The 26,744-nt window shown below is 57.6% G+C and overlaps 3 protein-coding genes across 6 annotated transcripts; 2 read left to right on the top strand and 1 right to left on the bottom strand.

The window, feature by feature from the left end:
• Positions 1 to 215: 215 nt before the first annotated feature.
• Positions 216 to 10,431, top strand: NAT16 (N-acetyltransferase 16 (putative)). 3 transcript variants are annotated; one of them, XM_010344683.3, is made up of 5 exons: positions 216 to 603; positions 1,278 to 1,540; positions 6,044 to 6,446; positions 7,486 to 7,710; positions 8,340 to 10,431. In XM_010344683.3, exons 3-5 carry the CDS (start codon positions 6,048 to 6,050, stop codon positions 8,910 to 8,912), a joined length of 1,197 nt encoding a protein of 398 aa, XP_010342985.1. In that variant the 5' UTR covers positions 216 to 603; positions 1,278 to 1,540; positions 6,044 to 6,047; the 3' UTR covers positions 8,913 to 10,431. The 3 variants fall into 3 exon arrangements, with proteins under 3 accessions (XP_010342985.1, XP_010342987.1, XP_010342986.1); XM_010344685.3 differs by having other exon boundaries at positions 8,502 to 10,411; XM_010344684.3 differs by lacking the exon at positions 216 to 603 and adding an exon at positions 1,760 to 1,857 and having other exon boundaries at positions 1,470 to 1,540.
• A 2,927-nt stretch (positions 10,432 to 13,358) lies between these two features.
• VGF (VGF nerve growth factor inducible) lies at positions 13,359 to 18,401 on the top strand. 2 transcript variants are annotated; one of them, XM_039460407.2, is made up of 3 exons: positions 13,359 to 13,776; positions 15,331 to 15,549; positions 16,055 to 18,401. In XM_039460407.2, exon 3 carries the CDS (start codon positions 16,075 to 16,077, stop codon positions 17,920 to 17,922), a length of 1,848 nt encoding a protein of 615 aa, XP_039316341.1. In that variant the 5' UTR covers positions 13,359 to 13,776; positions 15,331 to 15,549; positions 16,055 to 16,074; the 3' UTR covers positions 17,923 to 18,401. The 2 variants fall into 2 exon arrangements, with proteins under 2 accessions (XP_039316341.1, XP_039316342.1); XM_039460408.2 differs by lacking the exons at positions 13,359 to 13,776; positions 15,331 to 15,549 and adding an exon at positions 15,567 to 15,921 and having other exon boundaries at positions 16,055 to 17,982.
• Positions 18,402 to 19,640: 1,239 nt separating this feature from the next.
• On the bottom strand, positions 19,641 to 26,744 carry AP1S1 (adaptor related protein complex 1 subunit sigma 1). Its single transcript, XM_003934157.4, has 5 exons — positions 26,634 to 26,744; positions 24,384 to 24,562; positions 23,675 to 23,783; positions 21,662 to 21,799; positions 19,641 to 20,391 (listed from the first exon to the last, which is right to left on the bottom strand). The coding sequence occupies exons 1-5, from the start codon at positions 26,634 to 26,636 to the stop codon at positions 20,344 to 20,346; spliced, it is 477 nt and encodes a 158-aa protein (XP_003934206.1). The 5' UTR covers positions 26,637 to 26,744; the 3' UTR covers positions 19,641 to 20,343.

Raw genomic sequence — 26,744 nt, 5'->3', positions numbered from 1 at the left:
TGAGGGGTGGCTCCTAGAGGAGGGGGACTTCGGGGCAGTGGGGGACAGCCCCCGACAGAGAACAGAGGTGCTGGGCCTGGGGTGGGGGAGATAACTAAGCCAGCAATTCCAGCATCACCACCACCAAAACCCGAGACACCCCCATTCCCAGTCCCACACCCCAGCCGGGACACGGGGCGGAGTCTCGCCATCGGGGCTCGAGGCCACTCAGCTGCCCAGGGCGCACCCCGACCCCAGGCCTCGCCAACAGGGCACGAGTCCGCTCCGGATCCGTCCCGGGTTTCTCCCGCGTCGCTGGGGTCTCCGCCCCTCGAAGCTGCCGCTGGAGCGTCGCCGCGGGAGCCACGCGCGCCACCGGAACCCCCCGAACCGCTGGGTGCCCCGGCCCGGCCCGCGTTGCCAACGGATCTGCGGCGTAGCCCCATCGCCGATCTTCGAAGTTCGAGTCGGGCTCCGACGGCGTGGCCGGGTCCCAGCACGTCATTCTCCTTTGATTCTTGGGGGCTCCAAAGAGACCCCTCTCTTGGCACCGGGGCTGTCTGCGCTGGCCACCTGCCCCGCCTTGCTCCGCAGCATCTCGGCCCTGGCTCCGGCTCCGACGAGGTAGGGGGGCGGCCGGGCCTGGGGACTCGGGAGGGGGCTAGCGTGCTCCTCCACCACGGAATGGGGCAGCAGAAGGCCACTGCCCCCCAGGGGGACCAAGCGGCTGCGCCCCCTTCTGCCCAGCCCCTTCCAGTCCGGTGACCCAGAAAACTGAGTCAGAGGCTGCGCTTCAGGTGTCCAGAAGCACTCCCCCGCCCCCGTCTGCTGATTTGTTGCTTCCACCTGTCCCCAGGGTCCCGTGCCCAGGGGAAACCCGGCCAAGCAGACCGCTCCCTTTGCAATCTCCCTCTCGCCCAAGCCCTGGCCCCCACTCCGGGTTAGGGACAGAGGGAAAATCCTCACTCGGCAGGACCGCCCCCCTCCTCCACAACTGCGGACCTCTGGGAGCGTCCCCCGCTTTCTCTGGGCCCTCTTCCTTGACCCTGCCTCTGCCCACCCGCCAGGCCTTCCCTCCCGCCCCCACTTTATCGCCTCTCCCCTGTCTCGGTTTCCAGGTTTGTTCTCTTCCTGCCTTTTTTCTGACTTTCTTTTCCCCTTGACCCCGTCTCCTCCCCGGCTCCCCGCCCCCCAAACCCCGGGGCGAAGGGGGTGTGTCACGCTCCTTTCTATTTATGGTGTCCCAGGGGAGGGGTTGCGTGCTAGAATTTTTTTGTTGTTGTTGTTGGCATCTGCAGGTCCCGGAATCACGAGGTGTCATATCTGTGATTCGGTGTCGGAGCCTCCTCCCGCCTCCCTGCCCATCCCCTGCGGCCGCGTCTCCTGTCTGCTTTTGTCTGCTCTCTGCCTCCATTCCCGTCCTTTTCGCTCTCATCTTCGGGCGCTTTGTGCAGCTGCCTTCTTTGTCTCCGCCTCTCCGGCGACTGGGCTCCCCCTTCCCTCCCTCTCCTCCCTCCCCAGTGTCAAGAAGCCGTCGGCCTCAAGGGCAGCGATATTTCAGGTGTGTGGGGTGCGGTGGGAGTGGGGTGCAAGCGGGTGGGCTCCCAGCATGCCCAGCTATGACTCCAATCCCCCCTCCCCAAAGCAATCATTCATATTTATGAGATTTCAAGAAGGTCCCAAGGATGTGGGGATAGGGTTGGGGAGAGAAATGCTGTCCATTTTTTTTTTTTTTTTTTTTTTTTTTAAATTGAGACAGAGTTTCACTCTTGTTGCCCAGGCTGTAGTTCAGTGGTGCCATCTCCGCTCACCGCAGCTTCCGCCTCCAGGATTCAAGCGATTCTCCTGCCTCAGCCTCCCGAGCAGCTGGGATTACAGGTGCCTGCCACCACACCTGGCTAATTGTGCGTGTGTGTGTGTGTGTCTGTGTGGTTTTTTTTAGTAGAGAAGAGGTTTCACCACGTTAGTCACGCTGGTCTTGAACTCCCAATGTCATGTGATCCACCTGCCTCTGCCTCCCAAAGTGCTGGGATTACAGGCATGAGCCACCCCGCCTGGCCGAGAAATGTTGTTTCTCTTTAGGAAGGGAGCTTGGTCCAGGAGATATCTGGACTACACCTCCCACAGTGCCCTGGAGGCACCAGCTGCCTCAGCCCTTGCCTAGACAACCAGGCAGCCAGGCTGGAGGGTGCTGGACTGGAGGGCAGGAACTAGTCAGCATGTGAAGCAAGGGTTTCAGGGCCCGCCCGCAGCTTTGGCTTGGCCTGGAATCCCTGACCTGTTTTATTACCTCCTCCAAGGTTTAAGAACCTGGGAACCTTTGTTCATGTCCCCAGAAAGGGAACAGGGCTAGAGGTTGTGCCTAGGTTGAAAGATGAGGGATACGTTGGAAAGCTCTTCCCTTTCCATGACACTAGGAACTCCCCACGTCCACCCCTACCCCTGCCCCTCACCACAAGCAACATTATCTGAGATGTAGAAATACCATTTGGAAAGGGCCTCCCTTCCTGTAAGCAAGGGAAGGAAACGAGCGGAATGTCTCGAGGGAGTCAGGTGGGTTTCAGTCTACCAGTTGTCACACCTCATCACCTTTGCGGGCAGTGAGGGTATTGCTGGAGGCACCACTGAATTTCCCATGAACAGCTGGTCCATGTTGCCTGGAGCTGCAGATGTAGTCAAGAGCTAACTTGCTCTTCTTTGGGACCTATTGTCACCAGAATGTGATGCAAGAGGTCTGGGGGTTGGGCTGGTCCCAGGAATGGAGGTTTGTGTGGTACCAGAGGGATTGCTTACAGTGTGAGCCAGACAGTGGGCAAGTTCCCCGCAACCCCATCTCTGCTTCTTCATAAGCTTAGCCCATTTGGACCCTTCAACTCCTGTTCAAGGACCCAGTAGTTCCTCTCCTTGCTCTTCAGGCTGGGTTCAGAGATCCAGATACACTAAAAAGAGATTTTGGCCGGGCATGGGAGATCTCAAAAGATCCTCCCACCTCCGGTTCCTAAAGCACTGGGCTGTTAGGTGGTGACTCACACCTAACAGCCCAGTGCTTTAGGAACCGGAGGTGGGAGGATCGCTTGAGCCCAGGAGTTCAAGACTAGCTTGGGCAACAGAGTGGGACCCCATCTCTACAAAAAAATTGAACATTTAAAAAATTAGCCAGGTGTGGTGGCACCTGCCTGTAGTCCCAGCTACATGGAAGCTGAGTGGGGGGAGGATCACTTGAGCCCAGGAGGTTGAGGCTGCAGTGAGCTCTGATGGTGCCAGTGCACTCCAGCCTGGGTGATAGAGCAAGAGCTTGTCTCAAAAGAATAAAATTAAATAAACAAACAACAACAACAATAATAAGAGAACTTCCCCCTGGCCTGGAAGCCAAGGAAACTTAACTTTTAGCCTGGCTCTGCCCAAGCTGATTCACCTCGGGCAAGGCTCTTAATCTCCTTGATTGTGAAAACAGTGAGTTGAACTCGATGGTCTCTAATGGCCCCATCAGGGGCTCTAAGTCCTCTGAGCTTGGCTTCCTCCTCTCTGATAACGCTGGCTCCATATCCAGGTAATCTCCAGGTGGAATCAGATGAGAAAGAATCAGAAAAGAAAGAGGGAGGTGGAACTCTTGTTTTGAAGCTTGGTTTGTATGGCAAGCATACCACGTTTAGGCAAGCCCTGTTTACGGCTTGGGAGGGCAAACCACTGCTCAGTGCCACTGCTGGTCAACCTTCCCCAAACCAAGGTCACGCTTCTGTGAAATAAATAAATAAATAAAAGTCCAGCCAAGTCAATATCACCCCCACAGAGTGGCTGGTCTGTGTGCCCTTGGGATGTTGGTGAATGAGGCTTAATGTAGGTTATCCGAGGTGAGCATTATAATTGGTTGAAAGAGAGAGGGGGGATTTGATTGGTTGGTTTGGCTGGTCTGGAAGAGACAGGCCTAGAAATAGAAGTCACTGGGACTTGGATAGGGGGCTTTCCTTTTATTTCGGTGGCGCTCTGACATAGCCCTTTTAAAACGATTCCGAGTCCCCGAGTGGACAGAGCCCAAGTCTCCCTATGGGGAAGAGGGGCAGAAGGAAGGAAAGGAGGGGTTGATTGGCTTAGAAGAAATGGCTTAACATTTTCTTTTCTTTTTTCTTTTTTTGCTTGAAAACTTTATTAAAATAAGGATTAAACCTGAAAAAAAGAGCGATGAGAATGCTAGCCCTTTGCATAAAATCAGCAAGAAAAAGGAAACAGGGAGAGGAAGAGAGGAAAGGAGGAAAGGAAGGAAGGAAGAGAGGAAGAGAGGAAGGGAGGGAGGGAGGGAGGGAGGGGAGGTTTTTTTGTTTTTTTGTTTGTTTGTTTGTTTTTCTCTTGAGACAGAGTCTCACTCTGTTGCCCAGGCTGGAGTGCAGTGACTCAACCTCAGCTTGCTGCAACCTCCACCTCCCAGGTTCAAGTGATTCTTGTGCCTCAGCCTCCCTAGTTGCTGGGATTACAGGTGTCCACCACCATGCTGAGCTAATTTTTGTATTTCTGGTAGAGATGGGGTTTCATCACGCTGGCTAGGCTGGTCTCGATCTCCTGATCTTGGCTGAGCCACTGCGTCAGACTGGCTTGACATTTCCGCTGTTCGTTGTTGTTGTCGGTTCTCTCACTAGAGAACAAGGGCTTGACATTTTCTAGCGGAACTGTGTATCTTGCTTATATTTGAATGTGTGTTTCAAGAGGTGGAGGTGGGGGGACAGGGAACTAGGGCAGCAATACGGAGGAGATTTGGGGTCTACGCCTTCCTCCCTTTGCCCTGAAACTGTAGCTGGCAGTGGCAGGAAATGGAGTGGGGATGAATCCTCCACTCTTCTCTGGGAACCCTCTTGTGGACAGAGGGGTGATTCTGGAAGTTTCTCATGCTGTCCTTGTAGAGGTCTTAGAGAGGTGACGGGATCCTTGAAGGAGTGTGCCTTTATTTTTATTTATTTATTTTTTGAGACAGGCTCTCTCTCTGTCACCCAGGCTGGTGTGCGGTGGTGTGATCACGGCTCACTGCAACCCTCGCCTCTTTGGCTCCAACGATCCTCCCACCTCAGCCTCCAGAGTAGCTGAAACTACAGGCCCACCGCACCACCATGCCCAGCTAATTTTTTGTAGAGATAGGGTCTCACTATGTTGTCCAGGCTATTCTTAAACGCCAGGACTCAGCCAATCCACCTGCCTCGGCCTCCCAAAGTGCTGGGAGTACAGGCATGAGCCTCCATGCCCTAGCCTTCTTTTTTTTTTTTTTTTTTTTTTTTTTACTACCTCCAAGCGCCTTCTTTCTTTTGCCTGGGTCCCTGGTTGCTGGCTGGGCCTGGAGGATATCTGGGGCTGGTGTATGGGGAGCTCACAGGGTTCAGAGTCTCTGACTGTTAGGGAGCATCCGGTAGGAGTGGGTAGAGCTGGGATTTCTGAAAGCTGGTGGGAGAAGGAAGGGAGCTGGGAACGCTTCACACCCAGGGTCTGTGTGGATAGCAGAAAAGATGGTGTTTGTGGGGCAGGTACAGTGACTCACACTTGTAGTTCCAGCACTTTGGGAGGCTGAGGTAGGAGGATCGCTCGAACCCAGGATTTCAAGACTAGTCTGGGTAACATAGTAAGAGTCGTATCTGTATGAAATAATAATGAGAAGAAGAAAGGAAGAGAGGGGCCAATGTGATGGCTCACGCCTGTAATCGCAGCACTTTGGTAGGCTGAGGTGGGAGGATCACCTGAAGTCAGGAGTTCGAGACCAGCCTGGCCAACATGGTGAAATTCCGTCTCTACTAAAAATACAAAAATTCGTTGGGTATGGTGGCATGTGCCCGTAGTCCCAGCAACTCGGGAGGCTGAGGCAGGAGAATCACTTGAATCCAGGAGGCAGAGGTTGCAGTGAGCTGAGATTTCACCACTGCACTCCAGCTTGGGCAACAGAAGGAAATTCTCTCTCAAAAAAATAAATTAATTAAAAGGCGAGGGGTGTGTTTCTACAGAAAGGGGCATTAGGACCGTTTGTGTGCAGGGGCCCAGATGTGGAAGCAAAGGGCTCTGATCCAGGTGCTGAATTTTCTTTTTTCTGCAGGGTCATGAAGCTGGAAGCCAGCTGTGGTACAGTCACGTCAGAGGTCCCCAAGCCGGAAAAGGAGGCTGCAGATGTAGAGCCGAGCTCCGAAACCCGGCCACAGGAGGTGGAGGCCAAGCCCAGGTCCGGATCGGGGCCTGAGGCTAAGGCTGAGACCCTGGGTGCCGAATCAGGGCCTGAGGCCAAGGCCGAGTTGTCGGGGGCCAAGCCTAGGTCGCGATCGGGGCCTGAGGCTGAGGCCGAGCCATTGGACTTCGTGGTGGCCACGGAACGGGAGTTTGAAGAGGTGATGGCCATCTCGGGGGGCATCTACAGCGGCCTGGACTACCTTCCCAGCCGCTACTACAGCTGGCTCCGGGACCCCGACCGCACAGTGGTGCTGGCCAAGCGCAACGGAGGCGTGGTGAGCCCAGGGGCAGGGCCCAGGTGACATGGGGTGAAGCCACCAGCGGGTGCGTGGATCTTAGGAAAAGGAGGGGGAGAGCTTCTCCCCAGCCTTCGTCCGGATGCTGAGGAAACAGAGTCTGCTTTAGGACCAAAAAGCAAGGCGTGCAGTGTGGATCCAGGGGCTATGTCAGTGAGGGTGGGGTGGAGTACTCTGAAAGCAGAGAAACCAGAGGGACAGGAGAGCGCTTCAAAGTTTGAGGATCCACTGGAGAAGTTCCTGGGGGCAAGAGCACAAGCGGTGAGGAGCAGGAGAGAGGGGGTAGGCTAGGGATGGGAGCAGCTAGACTGGGACCAGGACCCCCCAGCACAGGGAACCCTTGCCCGGGTTCCTGGAAGCCAAGAGCAGGAAGAGCCTGGAGTTGGGCTGGGGGAGGAGCTAAGAGGAAGTGGGCGTGGCAAGCCCCCCGAGGGAGGAGCCAAGTAAGGGGCGTGGCCAACGGTCCGGGACTCGTGGCACTGGGAGCTGGAGCATCTGGAGAGGTGGAAGGGGCCGGGCGCGGCGGCTCACGCCTGTAACCTCAGCTCTTTGGGAGGCCGAGGCGGGAGGATCACTTGAGGCTAGGAGTTTCAGACCAGCCTGGGCAGCTTGCGAGACCCCCGTCTCTAAAAAATAAAAATAAATAAAAAGCCGGGAGTGGGGGTGCTTTCCTGTGGTCCCTGCTACTAGGGAGGCTGGGGTGGGGGGAATCGCTTGAACCCAGGAGTTTGAGGCTGCAGTGAGCTGTGATCGCACCACAGTGCTCCAGCCTGGGATGACGAGACCCTATCTTAAATTTAAAAAAAAAAAAAAAAAAGGTGGACGAGACCCCCGCGAATGACTGTTCTGCCGGCTCTGGAATCTGAGGCCCAGGTGCCGTGCTGCCCCAGGCCTGGCCTGGTGCCTGGGTGATGTCGACGGAGTGCTCAGCGTGTGGGAAGAGGAGAGCTCAGTGAGCCTACAGCCCTGGCAGGGGCGGTGGCGGGGAGGGTCCCCCGCTAACGGCCTCGGTCCGCAGATCGCGCTGGAGTCGGTGAACGTGATCGACGCCGGGGAGACGGCGCTGGTGGAGGGGCTGCGCGTGGCGCCCTGGGAGCGCGGGAAGGGCGTGGCCGGGCTGCTGCAGCGCTTCTGCTCGCAGCTGGTCAAGCAACAGCACCCGGGGGTCAAGGTGGCACGGCTCACCCGGGACGACCAGCTGGGCCCCCGGGAGCTGAAGAAATACCGCCTAATCACCAAGCAGGTGAGAAGGACGGGGAACTCGGATGGCTTGGCCTCTCTGCTGGGGCGCACGGGGAGACCCTCCCCACGTCCAGCGGAGCCCGGGTTTGCTTTCTCTTCGGGCTCTACCGAGTGGTGCGACCCATGAGCCTTGCCCTGGGACTTCCAGTCCTTACTAGACCCTTTGACTCAGGGGAAGTCAGACTCCTGACTCCCAGCCTGAAACCTTACATGCCAACTTCGGGGACCTTGCCTCCCCTAGGATCCTGCCTGTGTTCAGGGTCCCAAGCATCCTCCTCTGAGCCTTTGTCCTCCCTCTGAGCCTCCCTAATCCTACTGACTGATCGGCCTCCCTGGCTGTCACGTCCCTGGAGACCCGAGGACTCGCACCCTCGGTTCCCTGGCTACTCCAAACTGATCCCAACTCTCCTTGGGGATCCAGGTGTTGGGAGCCCGTGCCCCTGGTCCTTCTCTGGTACCCTTGAAACCCAGGCTTTCCCATACCCCCACTCCGCCCGGAGCCGTCACGGTTGCTCCTCTGGAGCCCGTGGGAGCCCGTGGGCGTGAACGTGGAGTGAAGATTCCTGCCGAGAGGCGCCGGGCTCGCCTACTCTCCCGCGCCCGCCTCGCGCTCACTCGTGCCCCCCGCAGGCCATCCTTTTGGTCCGATTCAACGCGTCCGCGCTGCTGGCCCGGCTGGGCGCGCGGCTGGCGGAGCTGCGGACCTCCGGCACCTTCTCGCCGCTGCCCACCGAGGCCGTGTCCGAGGCAGGCGGCGACGTGGCACGCCTCCTGTTGTCGCCCTCCGTGCAGCGCGACGTGCTTCCGGGCGGGACCATCATCCAGGACTGGCAGCCCTACCGGCCCAGCGAGAGCAACCTGCGCCTGCTGGCGGCGAAGGGCCTGGAGTGGCGCGTGGACAGCCGCGCGCGCCCGCGCGTGCTCACGCTGTGCACGCGCCCCTTCCCCATCCCGCACGGCGGGGACGGCACTTGGCGCTCCCTCAACATCGACGCCTTCGGCAGCGACGGCGCGCAGGTGCAGAGCCAGTTGGTGTGGCACCTGCAGCGCCAGACCCCGCGCCTCGCCGGCCTCAACGTCATGTGCCAGCTCTTCCTGGAGCCCCAGCTGTGGTCACAGCTGGCTGACTTCTGCCAGGCCGGGCTGGGGCTGGAGCTGGTGAAGGGTTACACTGAACAGTACTTGCTGGAGGCCGACATCTGAGGCCTCTCCTCTGGCGGGGTGGAGGAAAATGAGGCGATTTGGACCCGCCCCCTTCCGCAGTTTCCCCAGCCATTTCCTACTCTGCGTCCCTTGGGAAGTCCCTCTAACTCCCACCCTTACCGGCGCAGGTGACCCCACTCTGTCCCTTTTCCCCTTACCACCTCGCCTCTAGCGCCCCCAAACACCATTGCCGATTCCCTGACCTGAACTGCAGGATTTGGGGGCGGGGTGGGCTTGAGCTGCTATTATCCACTCTCTTTTCTTCCAAAGAACTGGTCCCGGCACAGGCTTCAGAGTCCTTCCCTGTCCCTCACCCCAGCCCCGGCATGAACTCCGCCTTTCCTGGCTTCTCCCTTCTGCCCCCTCGTGGGTGGAAGCGCGCAGGAGTGTGTAGGATGCCCAGCCTCCTCCCCGAGCGCAGCCGCTCAATCCGGGTTTCTTTTCTTCCTCCTGCCCTTTTTAAAGCCCTCAAAACTGGCACTGCACTTCCCTCCCGACCCCTAACTCCCTCCCCCGACTCCAGCCTCTGGTGCCAAAGATCAGTGCCCTCTCCACATTTCTCTCTAGCCCCCCTTCCTCATCCTCTCTGGATCTCTACGACCCTTAGCACTGCAGTGCTCATTTTCCTGCCCCTCTGTTCCCCTTTCCATCACCAGCCCAGCGTCAATCCAGAGAGAGAAATCCTGTAAAATGAAATGTATTTAGAATGCTCCCCATTTGGGTCCTTGTTCACCTTGGCGATGCGCTTTCTGAGCCTGCCTCTCTCACTGGGCTTTCCTCCAGCTTTGCACAACGTTGCTATTTTGCAGGCTCCCCAGTGCCCCAGCTCACCCAGGCGGGGGTGGAGGGGTGGGCGGGGGTTCTGGCTGGAGAGTTTGGTATAGTGGAGGGAAGGTCCTTCAGCCTGGCACAGGAGTTGTCTCCTGGTTCCAACCAGGCTGCCTTCTAGTGCAACTGGAATCCCCACCTCCTGGTATTTCTGGACACCACTCCCTTCCTCTAGATCATTTATGCTTTTAGAACTTTGAGAGTCTTCTATTTAATTGCAAGTAGTAACAGCTGCATCTGCACAGCGCTGTCTCCAATGTTGAATCCCCACATCAAAGGCAAAGGAAGAAAACAGAAGTCTGGGAAAGATCAAAGTGACTTCTAAGTCACTCAAAGTAGCTGGGAGCCTCCCAGCGAATAGAACCCAGGTGTCCCAAGCCTAGAGCATGACCTAGAACTTCACGCTGTCTGACGATGCTCGCTTGAACTTCTTGTTGGGCAATGCCTAGGTGCTAGGAGAATGTTGGCAGTGAGTTTGGGGTTTGCTGGGGATGGGATCTGATGTGTGGGCAGAGAGGGACACCAGCAGGTCGAAGGGGGGGGGTAGCTGCCACTTCACCACTTTCCCCAGCTCTAGTTTTGCTACTGTGATTCTCTGCTTGACTGCCTCCTGTGCCAGGAAGACATGGCCATGCTGCCACCCTCCTTGTCACAGTAACAATGTGTGACAATAAAATGGACCTTTTGGCCACCCTCTGTGTCTGTTTCACTTCTCAGTGGGGAGGGATGAGACACATTGCCTTCCCCTTTCCCCAGCAGCCTGTATCAGAGAGGATCTCCAAGCCCTGTGGCCATGGGGCTAATGACTTCCTGGGGAGAGGGAAGAGGTGGGGAGGGGTTCTGGGGTGGGCTGCTGGCCGTGCGCCCCTACCCCACCCCTGTCAATTGAGGAAAGAAACCGCTGCTCAGGACCGAGGTGGGCAGCAGGACCGCCCCCTGGCTCACCCCGGCCTTGTTTTTCCCTGGATCTGGGAATCTGCTGCTACCCAAATTCTGTGGGTTCTTCTCCCAAGTCCCGCTTGGCATCAAAGACCAGCTTCCATCAGCCAGGGGGCCCAGGCATCTGACTCCCAGTTCCAGAGTCGCCCTTGGGCAGCCTGGCTCGCCTTCCCCATTTCTAGGTGGGCAACCCATGGTGTGGGGAGGAGGTGGAGAGAGCCTGGGCACCGCCCCCAACCAGCCGGCTCTGGAGCGGCAGAGACTGCGATCCCCCAAAGTAACACGCGGGGGCGCCAGGACGTGCGCGGACGCGGGCGAGGCAGCACAAGGTGGTTTTCGTCCGTGTGAGTGTGTCCGTGGGCGTCTTTGTGTGTCTGCGTTTCTGGACATGTGTGCACGAGTCAGGGGGTGCCTGGGTGGGATGGATTCGGGACAACGTGCCTGGTGTACCCCAGAATCAGGTACCTCAAGTGGCTTTTTTTTTGTTGTTTTCTTTTTTGATGAGGACGATGCTTGATATGTTACTATGTGCGTGTGGACGGGGAAGCAGGCGACTTGTGTGTATTGTCGAGTGTGCACAGCGCAGCCTGTGAGTCCCTGCAACCGCGTCTTGGATTTCTGAAGTCGCATTCCTTGAGGGTTTTGGCGCCCTTCCCTCCACCTGGTAAAAGGAATGAATGAGAACACTTAGTGAACATCTCCATCGCCCTGGACACTCTCCAGCCTCGGTGTGGGTGACTGCTAGGCGAGGTGTGACATTGTGTTTGTGTAAGTGGGTGTGTCTCCCAATCTCTGTGTGATCCTCTAGGACAGTGTGTTGTGTGTGTGACAGGTGGAAGTTGATGGAGGCTGGTTCAGGATTACAGAAGTGGTTTTCTTTCTCTTGGTGGATACCACCTTCATAGTGTGTGTCTGTGTGTATATTTGAGTGTGTGAGTGTGTGTCAGTCTCTCCAGTGGCTCTCTCTTCGTATCTCTCCCCTTCTCTGTCTCTTTCTCTCTCTCTTTCTTGGTGACTCATCTCTGCGGCGTTGCCCTCCCCCGCTTGCTGGGTCTCCCCTCCCCCACTCAGGAGTGGGTGGGGGTCTGAGGGCAAGTGGGACCTCAGGACTAAAAATCAGGGTGAGCACCTCCTTCCCATCACTCATCATTCCAGACCCTCCAGTAGCCCCCAGCCCTCTCCTCAGTCCCTTCCCCAGGACTCCCCAGCCCTGGGATGGGGAGGGGATAGGGAAAGAGTGTGTTCTAAATGGGGCAATTTTCAGGGGGCCTTTAGCATCTTCTGTGAATTCAAAGTGGAGACCCCTTCCCCTCTCATAAAGTGCCCCCTCCCTGCCTGCCCCCCCACCATGGCTGACGCAGTTAAAGGCTGCAGAGGTGAGTCACCGGTTAGGGGGAGGGGGAGGAGAAGAGGGGAACTGTGAGCTTCGGGGTCCACAAGCCCCTGCTCTCTCTTTCTCTCCCAGACCTTCTCAGGGAAAAGACCCAGTTCTCTTCCCCATCCCCTGGTTTTCCAAATCTTGAGTTTAGATTCCTACGATGCTGGACCCCATCTTCTCCAGCTACCCTCTTGGAGGGAGATTCAGGAACAAACACAAAGAGAGATGATGGATTCACACAAACAAGTCAGAGCCAATACCAGGCATCACCAACCAGGTCCCCATCTCAGCTCTGCCTTTTCCAGCACTCTGTCTCTCCCACTTTCTTCAGCTCTCTTTCTTTTTCTCACTGTCTCTCTCCTTTCCCCATCCCAGGAACCTGTGCACAGTCCAGAAGCCCCTAAAGGCAGCAGGGTATGAAGGGCACGGCTCACCCCCAGTAGAGGGGGGAGTGTGTGATCGAGTTGACCCAGGTAGGGAACTGGGATGGAGAGAAGCAGAAACAGAATGAGTCCAGAGACCATGCAGACATAAGGAATCAAGACCCAGATTGTGGAATCTCCAAGCCTTTGGTGCTCCAGGCATTCACCTCCACCCTGCTCCCTCACCACAAGATGCTGGAGCCTTGGGGATGCTGATTTCTGAGAAGCTCTCCTGGGCTTCTGAGCTTAAGTGGAGGAAGGGAGGGATGGGGAGTGGGGGCATGCGTATGCTCACACACACATTATTGTGTACCACCAAGCCAGGCACAGTTTTCGGACACCAGCAGATGCCCAGAACTTGGTGTGTTCAAAGACCCCAAACTGCATGGGCATACAAGCATGAAGAAGAGATAAGAACCGCCCCCCCACCAACACACACACGCTCACGTGCATACACACACACCTGGCAGCAAACACAAACACAGCCACACAGATTGGAAGAGAACATTGCATAGTTAAATTGGAAACACTACCATGCCCATCTACTCTTGATCTGATTAAATACACAATTGTTTCCCCTATTCCCTTTCTTTTTCTGCCCCCCATCATGTATCTATTTCATCTCTGTACACATATAAACATACGTGCACAAGCCATGTACATGCACACCCAGGTGTGTGTGCACACACACAAGCCCACAGGCAAATACAGTTTCTCTAGGTGCCTGTCTCTCATCTTGCAACTTGGTCTCTAATCCCCATCAGCACTCAGTCAGCCCCCTTGGCTCCCTCCCTCCCCTCTCCCTTCTCTCTTGAATGGCTTCCCCTCCCCCTCTCCAGATGTCTGAGCCATCTCTCTCTGATTCATCCTCCTCAGGAAGGTAACGTGACCCCTTCCTCATCCCACTGCTCTCTGTATCCAGGCTGGGAAGATGAAGGGGTGATGGAGGGAGAGGAAAGGAAGGAGGGGAAGCTGTGGCTAGTTGTGTGTGGGGATGGGAGGCATTGCCTCAGGGTCTCCTAACCCGCTTTTCCCTCCTTTCTTTGGAATCTCCACTGTCACCTTGGTTCTCAGTGTTTTTTTCCCCCCCTCTCTCTCTGTCTCTCCTTTAGCCTGCTCCTTCTACCTGTTCCAGATCCTTTCCTTCCTTCCTCCTCCCCTGCCCCCATCTCTTCTCTCTTTCCTCCCTCTCCACTCCTCCCCATTTATTTCCCCGCAGAGCTGATGGGCTTTCTTCTGGGAAAGTCGAGCCACTGATGGAAGCGAGAAGCCACTGCTGGTTATAGAGAGAAAGCACGTGAGTGTGTGTGTGTGTGGGGGGGGGGGGTTGGAAGGAGGGTCAGTTCTAGGAAGAGGTGAGGAGGGGGGTGAGGACTGTTTCTGAAAGAGTCTCTGAGCCCCTGGCAGACAGCCCTGACCTCGGTTTTCAGAGTCTTAGGGTGCGGGTGCCCTGCGTGTGCCCACGAGCATCTCTGTGTCCGCAGTTCGTGTGTGTCTGGCGTGTGTCATTGTCGTTCCCCCCTTCCCTGTCCACGCCCCCGCACCGCTCTCTGCCAGCACCGCAGCCCCCTCCAGCCTTCCTCCCTCCCTCCCCTTCATTCCTGCAGTGGCTGCCCCCCTTGCCACCCTCTCCTCTCCCCTGCCCCCTCCCCATTTCCGTCCTCTTCCCCCACCCCCGCCCACGGCTGGTCTCCCTTCACCGGACCCGGCTCGCTGATGGATTCTCTTTGCGCAAATCTGTGCGTCATCGCCCCCCACCCCCGGAACCTCTAGCTGTCCAAGCCCCCAGCCTCAACCCCTCTGGCAGGAGATACGGTCGAAGGGTCTGGTAGCAGAAAGGGGGCATCTGTGACGTTGCATGCCCCCCTCCCATCGCATTCAAACCTTCCCTTTAAGCGGTGGAGAGAGCTGGAGTTGAGTCACCCCCCACCTGCGCAACCCCCTCCCCACCTGGTCTGGTCTCGCCCTCCAAACGTCCTTGGGGGAGGGAAGTGGCTGGAGGGAAAGCGACTGGGGGAGAATGGGAAGAGATGGGCCGAAGGGGGCACAGCGGGGGGCCTTGACACGCGCGGCAGTTGGGGGACAGAAGGACAGACACACCTTTTTCTCCAGACACAGCACGGGTCGTGAAACAAACGACCCAGAGGCACACACATCCTCATTCCATCCCCCTTCTCTTCCGACTCCGACCCTTTCCGATGGGATTACCAAAACCGCAAGATCCACCCATCTGTCCCTGCCAGGGGGCTGCCACCCTGCACCGCCGATCCACGGACAGCGCCTGCAGGCGCGCAGATATGTCCCCCCGTACTCAGGTTCATGCCGTCCTTGGGCGTGTGGTCTCGGGGTGGCGAGCCCGGCCCCCTCCTCTGCTGTCGAATCTTTATCCTTCCCCTCCCCAGTATTTATCTCCCACTGGTGCCCAGTCAGACGCTGGGGCTGCCCTTTTCCAAGTCCACTCGGCAACGGCGGACTCCATCCAGCAGCTCCAAGTTGCTCTGCAACCCACCCTCCCGCCTTCCAGCGCCTCTGCATCCACCCTTCCATTCATTCTCCCATTCATTCATTCATCCTTTTCTCCTCGTCCCTCCTTCATTCATTCATAGCCCCCCGCCCCGCCCGCTTCAGCATTTCATTCATTCATTCATTCATTCATTTCCCGGAGCTCCGCTAGCGCACACCCCTCCAGCCGAAGGCCCCAGCGCGCAGGCGCAGGCCGGGAGAGGCAGGCACCCTCCAATCGTAGGGCGTCCTGCCTCCTCCAGGCGCCCGCCCGCTTCCCCATGAATGAACATTGACGTCAATGGGGCGGGGCGCGCCCACGTGACCCCGCGCTCTCCCCTTTATAAAGCGGTGGAGGCGCGGGCGCTGTCCAGCGTGCTGAAGCCGGAGCGAGCGAGCCGCCCGGAGCCGCGCCGACCCAGCTGAGCCCAGCCCAGGGGACGCCAGACCTCGACCGTCGCTCGTACCCCGGCCACCGCTCGGAGCCGAGGCAGACGCGTCCCGATCTTCCCCAGTCCCCATCCCGCCCCGACCCTCCTCTCCACCTCCCGCTTCGTGACACCAGCTGGTAAATACTCCGCTGTCCGTCCCTCAAACCGTGGGCGTGAGGGAGGGTTCTCGCTCCTCTCGATGGGGGTGTTGCAAGCACAGCGGGAGCCTCCTGGTAAGGGTCCCCGGTAAACGGGGGAGTCGCAGCTTTTTCTTTCGCTGCTGAAGTCGCCCACGCACCATCCGGGGAGTCCTACGGGGAGGGAGGGAGCAGAGATTTTTTTCCCCCATATTGCTGCTTAGTACGTGGGCGATGGCAGTGAGATGGCTCAGGGAAGGGGGCGAGGAAGCCCTGGGTAAGCGAGGGCTTCGGGCGTTCTTTTCCCATTTACATGACTCCAGAGATCGGCACAACATCTTCCTCCTTTGCTCCTAAACGTTCCTCTTCTGGGTAAGGTTAGAGGGATCAGGGAAGCCCTGGGTTTCCTGCTGAAAGGTGGGGGAAGGGAACATAGATCTAGAGAGGGGAATTCTTACAGAAATCCTTTTTTTTTTTTTTTTTTTTGGTCCCTTCTATTTTTCAGTCTCTGGCAGCCTCTTGGTCATGAAAGCCCTCAGATTGCCGGCTTCCGCCCTCTTCTGCCTTCTGCTAATCAAGGGGTTAGGGGCAGCACCCTCTGGTCGCCCTGAGGCGCAGCCTCCTCCCCTCAGCTCTGAGCATAAAGAGCCAGTGGCGGGGGACGCAGTGCCCGGGCCAAAGGATGGCAGCGCCCCAGAGGTCCGAGCAGCTCGGAATTCCGAGCCGCAGGACGAGGGAGAGCTTTTCCAGGGCGTGGATCCCCGGGCGCTGGCCGCGGTGCTGCTGCAGGCACTCGACCGCCCCGCCTCGCCCCCGGCACCGAGCGGCTCCCAGCAGGAGCCGGCGGAAGAAGCTGCTGAAGCTCTGCTGACCGAGACCGTGCGCAGCCAGACCCACAGCCTCCCGGCGCCGGACAGTCCGGCGCCCGCGGCTCCGCCTCGCCCTCAGACTCCGGAGAATGGGCCGGAAGCGAGCGATCCCTCCGAGGAGCTCGAGGCGCTAGCGTCCCTGCTCCAGGAACTGCGAGATTTTAGTCCAAGTAGCGCCAAGCGCCAGCAGGAGACGGCGGCAGCAGAGACAGAAACCCGCACGCACACGCTGACCCGAGTGAATCTGGAGAGCCCGGGGCCAGAACGCGTGTGGCGCGCTTCCTGGGGAGAGTTCCAGGCGCGCGTCCCGGAGCGCGCGCCCCTGCCACCCCCGGCCCCCTCGCAATTCCAGGCGCGTATGCCCGAGAGCGGGTCCCTTCCCGAAACCCACAAGTTCGGGGAAGGAGTGTCCTCCCCCAAAACACACCTAGGCGAGGCATTGGCACCCCTGTCCAAGGCGTACCAAGGCCTGGCCGCCCCGTTCCCCAAGGCGCGCCGGCCGGAGAGCGCACTCCTGGGTGGCTCTGAGGCGGGCGAGCGCCTTCTCCAGCAAGGGCTGGCGCAGGTGGAGGCCGGGCGGCGGCAGGCAGAGGCCACGCGGCAGGCCGCGGCGCAGGAAGAGCGGCTGGCCGACCTCGCCTCGGACCTGCTGCTCCAGTATTTGCTGCAGGGCGGGGCCCGGCAGCGCGGCCTGGGGGGTCGGGGGCTGCAGGAGGCGGCAGAGGAGCGAGAGAGCGCAAGGGAGGAGGAGGCGGAGCAGGAGAGACGCGGCGGGGAGGAGAGGGTGGGGGAAGAGGATGAGGAGGCGGCGGAGGCGGAGGCAGAGGCGGAGGAGGCGGAGAGGGCGCGGCAGAATGCGCTCCTGTTCGCAGAGGAGGAGGACGGGGAAGCCGGAGCGGAGGACAAGCGCTCCCAGGAAGAGACGCCGGGCCACCGGCAGAAGGAGGCCAAGGGGGCAGAGGAGGGCGGGGAGGAGGAGGACGACGACGAGGAGATGGACCCGCAGACGATCGACAGCCTTATTGAGCTGTCCACCAAACTCCACCTGCCAGCGGACGACGTGGTCAGCATCATCGAGGAGGTGGAGGAGAAACGGAAGCGGAAGAAGAACGCCCCTCCCGAGCCAGTGCCGCCCCCCCGGGTCGCCCCCGCTCCCACCCACGTCCGCTCCCCGCAACCCCCGCCCCCCGCCCCCGCCCCCGCTCGGGAAGAACTGCCGGACTGGAACGAGGTGCTCCCGCCCTGGGATCGGGAGGAGGACGAGGTGTACCCGCCAGGGCCGTACCACCCTTTCCCCAACTACATCCGGCCGCGGACACTGCAGCCGCCCTCGGCCTCGCGCCGCCGCCACTACCACCACGCCTTGCCGCCTTCGCGCCACTATCCCGGCCGGGAGGCCCAGGCTCGGCGCGCTCAGGAGGAGGCGGAGGCGGAGGAGCGCCGGCTGCAGGAGCAGGAGGAGCTGGAGAATTACATCGAGCACGTGCTGCTCCGGCGCCCGTGACCCGCCTCGGCCCCGCCCCCGCGCGCCCCCGCCGCGCGCGCCACCGCCCCCCTCCGTGTCGCCCGCTCCCCCTCGGTTTTGCATGCGCCCCGCCCCCGTCCCTCAGCCCCGCCCCCGTTCCCAGGCTGCGCCGGGACCTGCCAGACCCCCTTCCCGGGTCCAGAGCCCGAACTCCCCGAGCTCACCCGCGGGTGACCCGGGACCAGCCCAGGAGGACCGCTGGTTTGTGCCAGTTCCCTCCCTGCGGGGGACTCCGGCCCCATCAAGTCCCTCTGGGGATGTCCCCATCCGAAACCGGAAAAAGCAGTTCCAATTAATTGTGTGAAGTGTGTCTGTCTCCAGCCCTTCTGGCCTCCCACGAGCCCCTCCAACCTCTCCACGTCGCTGTGAATTGACCCCTTCTTTCCTTTCTCTGTTGTAAATATCCCTCACGGAGGAAATAGTTTTGCTAAGAAATAAAAGTGACTATTTTATTAGGACTTTGTTCTCGGTTATTCACCCGTCCCCTTGGGCCTGTGTGGTCCTTCCCAAGGGGCGGTGAGGGAAGCGCCAGCCACAGTCCCCATCTCCTCCTGTGTCCTGTCCCCAAGGCGAGGATGAGTGGGGAAAGTCCTGAAACTGTTTTTAGAGGAGATTATGGCTCACACACATTAAGAAACTCGAAATTCCACTTCCAGCTTGGGGGATGGTGGTAAAGTCATCTTTCCCCAGGGCTTGACAGAGAAGCCCAGCGGAATGCAATAAAAGAGCCAATTGTCTAGGATAGGTCCAGCAACCTCTGGTTCAAAAGAAAAAGGTACCCCGCAGGAGGTGCCACAGCTCTGGGTGCCACCGGGCTCCTTTTTCCCAAGATCCTGGGGTTGTGTGGGTAATTCGAGTTTCCTCTGTTCACCCACCCAGCTCCCTCCATTGCTTCCTATATTCTCTGGTCCTAGGTACTTTGCCAGAAATGCGGGAAGGAGGGGGTGGCAGCCACAGAGACACCCTGACTAAAGCCACTTCTTAACCCTTTTTTTTTTTTTTTTTTTTTCCCCTGAGACAGGGTCTCACTCTGTCGCCCAGGCTGCAGTGTAGTGGCGTGATCACAGCTCACTGCAACCTAGAATTCCTGGGCTCAGGTGATCCTCCCACCTCAGCCTCCTGAGTAGCTTGGACTACAGGTGCACGCCACCATGCCCAGCTAATTTTTTTTTTTTTTTTTTTTTTGGTAGAGATGGGGTTTTGCCATGTTGCTCAGCTGGTCTGGAATTCCTGGGCTTAAGCGACCTGCACCTCAACGTCTCATCTTAGACTTCTCTAATCACAGGTACCTGTGAACTGATTCAAATGAAACTAAACTGGGCAAATGAAATCCCCTCACAATGAACCCACATCATGAGGAGCTGTTCCTCCTCCTGTAAAGGCAGCTCAGGGAGTTGGGGGCAGCCTGTTTGCAGAGGCATTCTGCATAAAACTCTTGTTTCAGGTGAGGTGGTCGGATAAAATACAGGACAGGAAATTTGAAATTCCAGATACACAACGGATGCAGTTTGAGAGTCGGGTGTGTCCCAAACATTGCATGGGACACATTTATCCCCAAAATGACTCCTCGTGTATCTGGAATTCTAATTTCGCTGAGTGCTCTCTACTTCGCTTCTTCCCAGGACGGGCAGGATCCTTTGGTCTTCCGATGATGCCAGCAGCCCTGCCCTCCTTCACAGAGCCCAAGGCCAGCAAAGTCCAGAAATGCTTTTCCTTTTATTTCAGAAGAAAGGAAATAAAGGCAGACACTTCCCCCTCCCCGCCCCTCCCAGCTCCTGCCTCACCCAGAACTGGAGTGAAAGAGGGGCAGGGCCAGGACCACGGTCCGGTAAAGCTTGCCCTTCCCCCACCCCTTCCTTCCCTCAAAGTGGCAGGGTTAGAAAAAAATTAACTATGTTGTTCCTCCCTGACACAGGATAGAGGCCAGCTGCAGCCAAGGAGAAAGGGGGGGCCAGGCTTCCCTCCCAGGCAGAGAAGCCGCCCTGGCTATCGGGAGGGTGGAGGTAGGTTACGGGGCAGAGAGGAAGAGAAACGCCCTGAAAACCTTTTCCCTTTAACCCAGATTATTTATATATTTACAGTTATTAGGGAGGAGAGGACGTCTGGGGTGACATCGGTTCTGCAAAGGCAGGGAATAAAAGCCAACAGCACCCCCATCTGGGTCACATTTTCCTGCCTCCTAGCTCTTAAAACCTTCAGTGGGAAAAGGGGAAAATGGAGGTAGGGGGTGGAGGGAGGGAATGTTTGAAGGGCCTGAGCCCACAGCTCACTCCAGAAGAAGGTGAGGCAGCAGAGGAGGGGCAGCTGAGTCCCACCAAGAACAGCGCCCTGGGCAGAGGAGAAGCGGCCGTTGGCACCCCACTGCCAGGACCCCATCTCCACGCCCCGGCCGGGCGGGGGCTATGCCAGACCCATCTCCTCCAGCACACTCCGCGGAGACTCATCCTCCTAAGGCAGAGACAGACAGAGGGTGACGCAGAGACACCAGGAGAGGCCGACAGGGTGGGCAAGACAGCAGTCACGAGGAAGAGTCAGACGGGGGAGGCACAGACATGAGGGAGGGGGAGAAAAGCCAATGTGAGCCCAAGGCCAGACCAGCGAGCCCTTTGGGGGGGCCCCACCAGCCTCCCGGGGCCAGCCAACAGTGACAGGTGGGGTCCAGGTTGAGTCCATCACCACCCAGAGAACCCAAAGCCAGGAGCTTGGTGAGCAGGAGCCCCGCCTTGGCACCTGGGAGTAAAGGGAGTGAAGCCAGGATGGGGAGGTGGGAGATCTTTCTGGGGGCCTGGGGGGTACAGCTGGCTGGGTCTTGTTTTTCAGAGTAGGGGGAGGCAGTGGGAGGTGACTGCCAAGTGCCTGAGGGAAGGTGAACCAGACTGCAGGGAGATGCGTCATTAGGGTCTGAGCGGAACACCGGTGACATGGTGGGTGTGTGTGCCAGGGCATGTGTGTGTGTGTGTGTGTGTGTGTGTGTGTGTGCGCGTGTTGAAGGTGAAGCTCTACCAGTGGGGTGGCAAGTTCAGTTCTGCCCTCTCTCTCACTGCAGAGATGAGCCCCCCCCCCACCCCCCATCTCTCCCCCTCCTCAGAGCCAGCTCAGGCCGGGCTCGCTCATCACTGCAGATTCCGGTGACTCATCTCCCTGCACCAGGGCCCGGTGATGGCACAGCAGAGAGGGGGCAGGCAGTAATGGGGTGAGGGCGGGGGTGTCAGAGAGCAGCGAGAACCAACATCCAGGTGCCCTCTGCCCCAGCCCCCAAATCCCCATAGCCTCTTCCTCCTAAGAAGCAGAGGCTTTGGAGTATGTGCATGTTTAAAAAAAAATAAATAAAAGAGGGGTGGGGGCAGAAATCAGGGAAGAAAAGTAAGATCTATCAGGTGCCCCTTCTCCAATTCTGCAAGCAACCCTTAACTCCAAAGCGAACCCTTAACCTTTGGCGTTAAGCATTACTCAGAGAATTAAACAAAGGAGACTGAGTGGCCACGAGACATCTGGGGTTTGGGGTAGGGACGGCTTGGAGTGAGGGGTACACAGGTGGGCTATCTGCCACCCTACCTCCCACCCCAGGGGGTCAGGGCTTCAGGGTAAGCTGGAGAGCTGGGTGTGCTGGGGGTCAGATATCACAGGGAGGGAGTCCCCCTTGGCGATGGTGGGCAGGGCGGGCAGCGCGTCTGCCACTGTGAGCTTCCTCCTCCTCCTCACTGTCCCTGGCCCGTACCTCCTGCAGTAGGTCGGCCTGCTCGATGGCTTTCAGCACACTCTTCTTGGAGGTGTCCTGGACGTCCCCCCCCATCAAAAACTCATCCAGGATGAAGTAGGCCTTCTCAAAGTTGAAGATGATGTCCAGCTCGCACACCTGGGAGGACGGGGCAGGGGGAGGCCAAGTTGAGCGTAGACATGTGACTGCAGCCACTTCCTTTTCAAGACCGCGCCTCCCACCTTGGGTTCTGTCCCCAACACCCAAGCCTTAGTAGTCGGTTCAGCTTTTTCACTTTTTTTGGTTTTGCTATTTTATTAGAGACAGGGTCTCTTGCTCCGTCGTCGTCCAGGCTGGGGAGTGCAGTGGCATGATTATAGCTCACTGCAGCCTCGAACTCCTGGGCTCAAGTGATCCTCCTGCCTCAGCTTCCTGAGTAGCTGGGACTACAGGTACGTGCTATCATGCCCAGCTAATTTGAAAAATATTTTGTAGAGATAGGGTCTTGCCATGTTGGCCAGGCTGGTCTCGAACTTCTGGCCTCAAGTGACCTGCCTGCCTCAGCTTCCCAAAGTGCTGGGATCACAGGCGTGAACCACCGCGGCTTGCCTTGAATTAGTTTTTTCCCCTCTTCCTCTTTCCTCCTGATCATGAAACATTAGTTGTCCTGTCTACTTTTGTCTATGGCTCACCTTGCCTTTCCCCTAAAATCTGTGACATTGTTCCCACCAAAGGCTGGGCTAGCCCCCTCTTCCTAGACATGGTGGGGCAGGATTGGACCACAGGGTAAGAGACTTGAGTTCTAAGCAGGGCTCTGCCACCAGCCATCTAGCTAAACATGTCCTAAAACATCTCTGAGTCTCAGTTTTCTGGTCTGAAGATGGAAATACCAACACCTAGTGAGAGGATGGGATAAGAAGCAACCAAGAGGACCCGAAAGCACTTTATAAATTGTTAAGCAGGACACAAGTTAGGGAGTTATTACTATGCCCCATTTAAGAACTGAGCCGTCCCTCAGATAAGTTATTTCAGAATCTCTAGGAGTGGAACCTGGACATTGCTATTCAAAAAAAATTCTCCAGGCCGGGCGCGGTGGCTCAAGCCTGTAATCCCAGCACTTTGGGAGGCCGAGGCGGGTGGATCACAAGGGCAAGAGATCGAGACCATCCTGGTCAACATGGCGAAACCCCGTCTCTACTAAAAATATAAAACATTAGCTGGGCATGGTGGCGCGTGCCTGTAATCCCAGCTACTCGGGAGGCTGAGGCAGGAGAATTGCCTGAACCCAGGAGGCGGAGGTTGCGGTGAGCCGAGATCGCGCCATTGCACTCCAGCCTGGGTAACAAGAGCGAAACTCCATCTCGAAAAAAAAAAAAATTCTCCAGAAGATTCCAATGTAAATCCAAGGTCAGGAACCAGTGATAAGAATCTAACTATGAGGGCGGGTACAGTGGCTCATGCCTGTATTCCCAGACTTTGGGAGGCTGAGGTGGGAGGATCGTTTGAGCCCCAGAGTTAAAGACCAGCCTGGGCAATACAGTGAGACCCCATCTCTAAAGAAAAAAAAATACAAAAATTAGCTGGGTGTGGTAGTGTGCACCTGCGGTCCCAGCACATCGGGGGACTGAGGCAGGAGGGTGGCTGGAGGCCAGAGGTTAAGGCTGCAGTGAGCTATGATTGCGCCACCGCACTCCAGCTATGGCAGGCATTCCTCCAGTTAACAGGGTGAGGCTGGGTCTCTAAAAAAAATAAAAATTTAAAATAAAGAAAAAAATCTGAATTTGGTCTCTGTGTGAAAAGTCCGAGCTAAGCTGTAAGCGGAGATTAGGTGCCTGATCCTGCCCCCGGCCTCCCCACTCACCATTACAGAACGTGGTTAATAGGCTTAGAGCTTAAAAAGGGAAATTAATTACTGTTCTTACTGCTCCAACTTCACCTCTCCCCTGAGGCTTCCAGCGCAGAGACTGGAGGGGCCTCAAAGTTTGCTAGAAAGGGGATTGCTGGGAAAGGAAACCGGGGGCAGAGGGGACTCACACTGCCAAAGTATTTGTCTAAGAGCTCCACGTATCGGTGGATCAGCTCCAGCGTGATGAGCTCATTGTCTTGGCCCTCGATGGCACAGCAGAAGTAGAGGCTGGCATATCTGTGGAGAGGAACGCATGAGACATTGCCACAAGCCTGCTTCAGGACCCAAGCATTCTGGGCTCAAACCTCCCACCAGCCTGGAGGTGCTCTGTGCCCTGGCTGGTCACAGGTGGGGTGGCCCCAGGGCATGTAAATAGTAACTCACTGGCCTCTTAGTGCTATCTTAAAAACAGTCAAAGAACACATGCTTTTTCCTTCCTGCCCTCTGACCTCCTAAGTCTGACTCAGCAAAAACCTGGGCCAAGCAATGTACCTGATCCGAGGAGAAGGAACCAGAAAGGGTGGGGGCGTGTGTTAGGAAAAGTAGGGCAGGACCTTTGCCTGTAAGAGACATGCGCAGTGGGGCAAGATAGGGCCTAAAGGGACGCGTGTGTGAGGCAGGTGTTGCATGTGAGCAAAGCCAAGTGGTAAACGAGAACTTCTTTAAGAAGAGTTTGGGAGGAAAAAAAAAAAACAAAGGAAGCTGGCATTCATCACTGTCCTCCAGATGTCCTCAGCTTCCCAGGTCTCCGTGACCTAAGGGACAACCATTTCTCAGCCATCTGAAACCCCTGCCCAATGCGAATCTAGGCAGGTCTGAAAGTAGGTGGGGAGTCACCTCTTATAGACAACTTTGAGGTCCCTCCACTCCAGGAAGCTGCACATCTTGGGCTTGCGAGCCAGGACAACCTGCATGAGCTCTCGCACCATCTTCTTCCGTTCTTTGTCCGAAGTGGCCAGGTACCATTTTTGCAGCCGCAGCTTTCCCTGCCGGCTGAATAGCAGCATAAACCGCATCTGCGGCGGGGGGTGGGGGGAGGGATGGAAGGGCAGAACCGAGTGTAAACACACATTCCCCAAACTCATCCGGCTCAGTCTTCTCTACCTTCTCCCAACATCCAGCCCCTTGCAATCATCCCTGGGTGTTTCCACCAGCAGGGGGAAGTCAGAGCTTCTGACTCTGTCATTTGGGTTCACATCCTGACTCTCTCTACTAGTTAGGCGGAGCCTTAGGCCAATGACTACTCTCTCTCTGGGCCTCAGTTTCCTTATCTGTAAAATGGACATCATACCTGCCTTGCACATTTGTTAGGAGAGACTAAATGAGTTGATATAGGCAAGTCCCTAGCACAGGCAGGTAGTCTAATATATTAGGTATTATTATTACTCTGTTTGGGACAGAGTCTCTCTCTGTCGCCCAGGTTGGAGTGTAGTGGTCACTGTTCACTGCAACCTCCGCCTCCTGGGTTCCAGCGATTCTCATGCCTCAGCCTCCTGAGTGCTGGAATTACAGGCACAGGCCACCACACCTGGCTAATTTTTCTATTTTTAGTAGCAGTGGGTTTTCATCATGTCGGCCAGGCCCTGGTCTCGAACTCCTGGCTTCAGGTGATCCGCTCACCTTGGCCTCCTAAAGGGCTGGGATTACAGGCATGTGATTACTGTGCCTGGCTTTTAGGTATTATTATTATCGCGATGATTTCCTAATCTCTTGCTTTCTGGTTCTGCTTCCCAAAGTAAAATGCCTAGCACAGTGACAAGAAGCCAGTAGCTGATGCCAAAGAAATGCCTGTTCTCTTCCACCCTCCTCTACCCACCGCCATGCTGAAATCTGGTATTTTGTCTCTGGAGAAGCTACCTCAATTCTCCACCCCATCCTAGCCATAAGATCTTAATGATGTCCAAACAGAGGGCCCTCCAGTGCCAGTCCTACGCCCAGGGGTATCCTTCTGCCTTATGTATCTGCAACACCACACAGGGTATGCAGATGCCCAAATCCCACCTTCCTCTCTGCAGGCACCCAGGCATTTGGTCTCTTACAATTTCTCTTAACTCTTCTTCCTTTTAGGGTGCCTCCTGCTAAGTGCCCACTCCTCCTCAGATACCAGGTGATCAATCTCCCTCAGTTAGGGCCCCCTCCACCCAGGGGGTTCCCCTAAAGAATGTCTGAGAACAGACAGTTAGCTGGGTCAAGTGGGATGGAAGACAGAACCCTCGCTGCCCAGTGCACCCCAGGTTCTCCGTTCCAGGGGGTCTGGGCCACATCCTGGAGTCTTCTCCTTCCCCCAGCAGCTCTCCTATCCAGGGACATGTCGAGAGCTGGAATCCCTAGGTGTGTGGCACTGTACTAGCTTAGTAGGTAAAAAATCAGAATTCAGGGGAATTGATTTTTTTTAGTGGAGGGGAAAAGAGGGGTGCCAGGGAGCCTCGTGCGGCTCAGATAGGGGGGTGGGGAGCGAGCAGGAAGACGGAAGGCCTGAGTTCCGGAAAGAGAGTGGGATGGGGGAGCAGAGAGCCCCGGATCCCAAAGCCTGGGTCCCTGGCCACAAAACCTCGAGCCCACTTCGCTTCCCCACCTGGGCCCAGCCTCTAGGAGACCGCGGCCACGAACCCAGGCAGGGCGCTCCCTCCTCCGACCCGGAAACTCCCCGCCCGCACCCCGCTCCCCACCGGGGCCCCTGCTCCCGCCTGGACCGCCCGTGAAGGGGGTCTCGGTGACCAGTGACCCCCGCTCCTTCCCTCCGCAAAGAGACCCCCGCGCCCCTCTGCTTCCGGCGGCTTCCCTGCGGCAAGGATCGAGGGACCTCCGGGGGCCGAGACCCGAGCGCCCCTCCCGGCTCGGGACGGTCCTGCCGCCCCCTCAACAGCCCCCGCTCGCCCAGCAAATGCGCCCCTCCCCGCCCCTCTCCCGAAGGCCACCTCCCCCTCTTCCTCCCGAGCCTGACTCGCCCACCCGCCGAGGCAAGGGAGGCCTCCGAGGACCAGAGGGAAGACAGGGCGGCTCACCCCGAGGGCGGCCCCGGAGGACCCCCACAGGTGCAGCCCACGCCCCTCGCTTCCCCCTCCCCTCCCTCTTCGTACAGCCTACCATCCTGCAGCCTCCGGCTCGGCGCGTCCCACTTCGGCCACCGTAGGCGCCAGCCCCACTCCCTTTCTTATCCTTTCTCTGGCTTCCCTCCCTCTCGTCCGAAGCGCCGCC

Source organism: Saimiri boliviensis, chromosome 20, assembly GCF_048565385.1.
Source record: "Saimiri boliviensis isolate mSaiBol1 chromosome 20, mSaiBol1.pri, whole genome shotgun sequence".
NCBI lineage: Eukaryota > Metazoa > Chordata > Mammalia > Primates > Cebidae > Saimiri > Saimiri boliviensis.
The sequence above is the reverse complement of the archived record's forward strand: the minus strand, read 5'-3'. Positions and strand labels throughout refer to the sequence as shown.

What these genes read in the sequence shown, in the direction of transcription:
- VGF (XM_039460407.2), top strand. Translation starts at nt 16,075, where the DNA reads ATGAAAGCCCTCAGATTGCCGGCTTCCGCCCTCTTCTGCCTTCTGCTA.
- NAT16 (XM_010344683.3), top strand. Translation starts at nt 6,048, where the DNA reads ATGAAGCTGGAAGCCAGCTGTGGTACAGTCACGTCAGAGGTCCCCAAG. An exon ending in CCAAGCGCAACGGAGGCGTG is followed by an intron (nt 6,447 to 7,485) that starts GTGAGCCCAGGG and finishes CTCGGTCCGCAG; the next exon opens with ATCGCGCTGGAGTCGGTGAA. An exon ending in ACCGCCTAATCACCAAGCAG is followed by an intron (nt 7,711 to 8,339) that starts GTGAGAAGGACG and finishes TGCCCCCCGCAG; the next exon opens with GCCATCCTTTTGGTCCGATT.
- AP1S1 (XM_003934157.4), bottom strand. An exon ending in TAGACAAATACTTTGGCAGT is followed by an intron (nt 21,800 to 23,674) that starts GTGAGTCCCCTC and finishes CCGTCCTCCCAG; the next exon opens with GTGTGCGAGCTGGACATCAT. An exon ending in AGGCCGACCTACTGCAGGAG is followed by an intron (nt 20,392 to 21,661) that starts GTACGGGCCAGG and finishes TCTCTGCCTTAG; the next exon opens with GAGGATGAGTCTCCGCGGAG.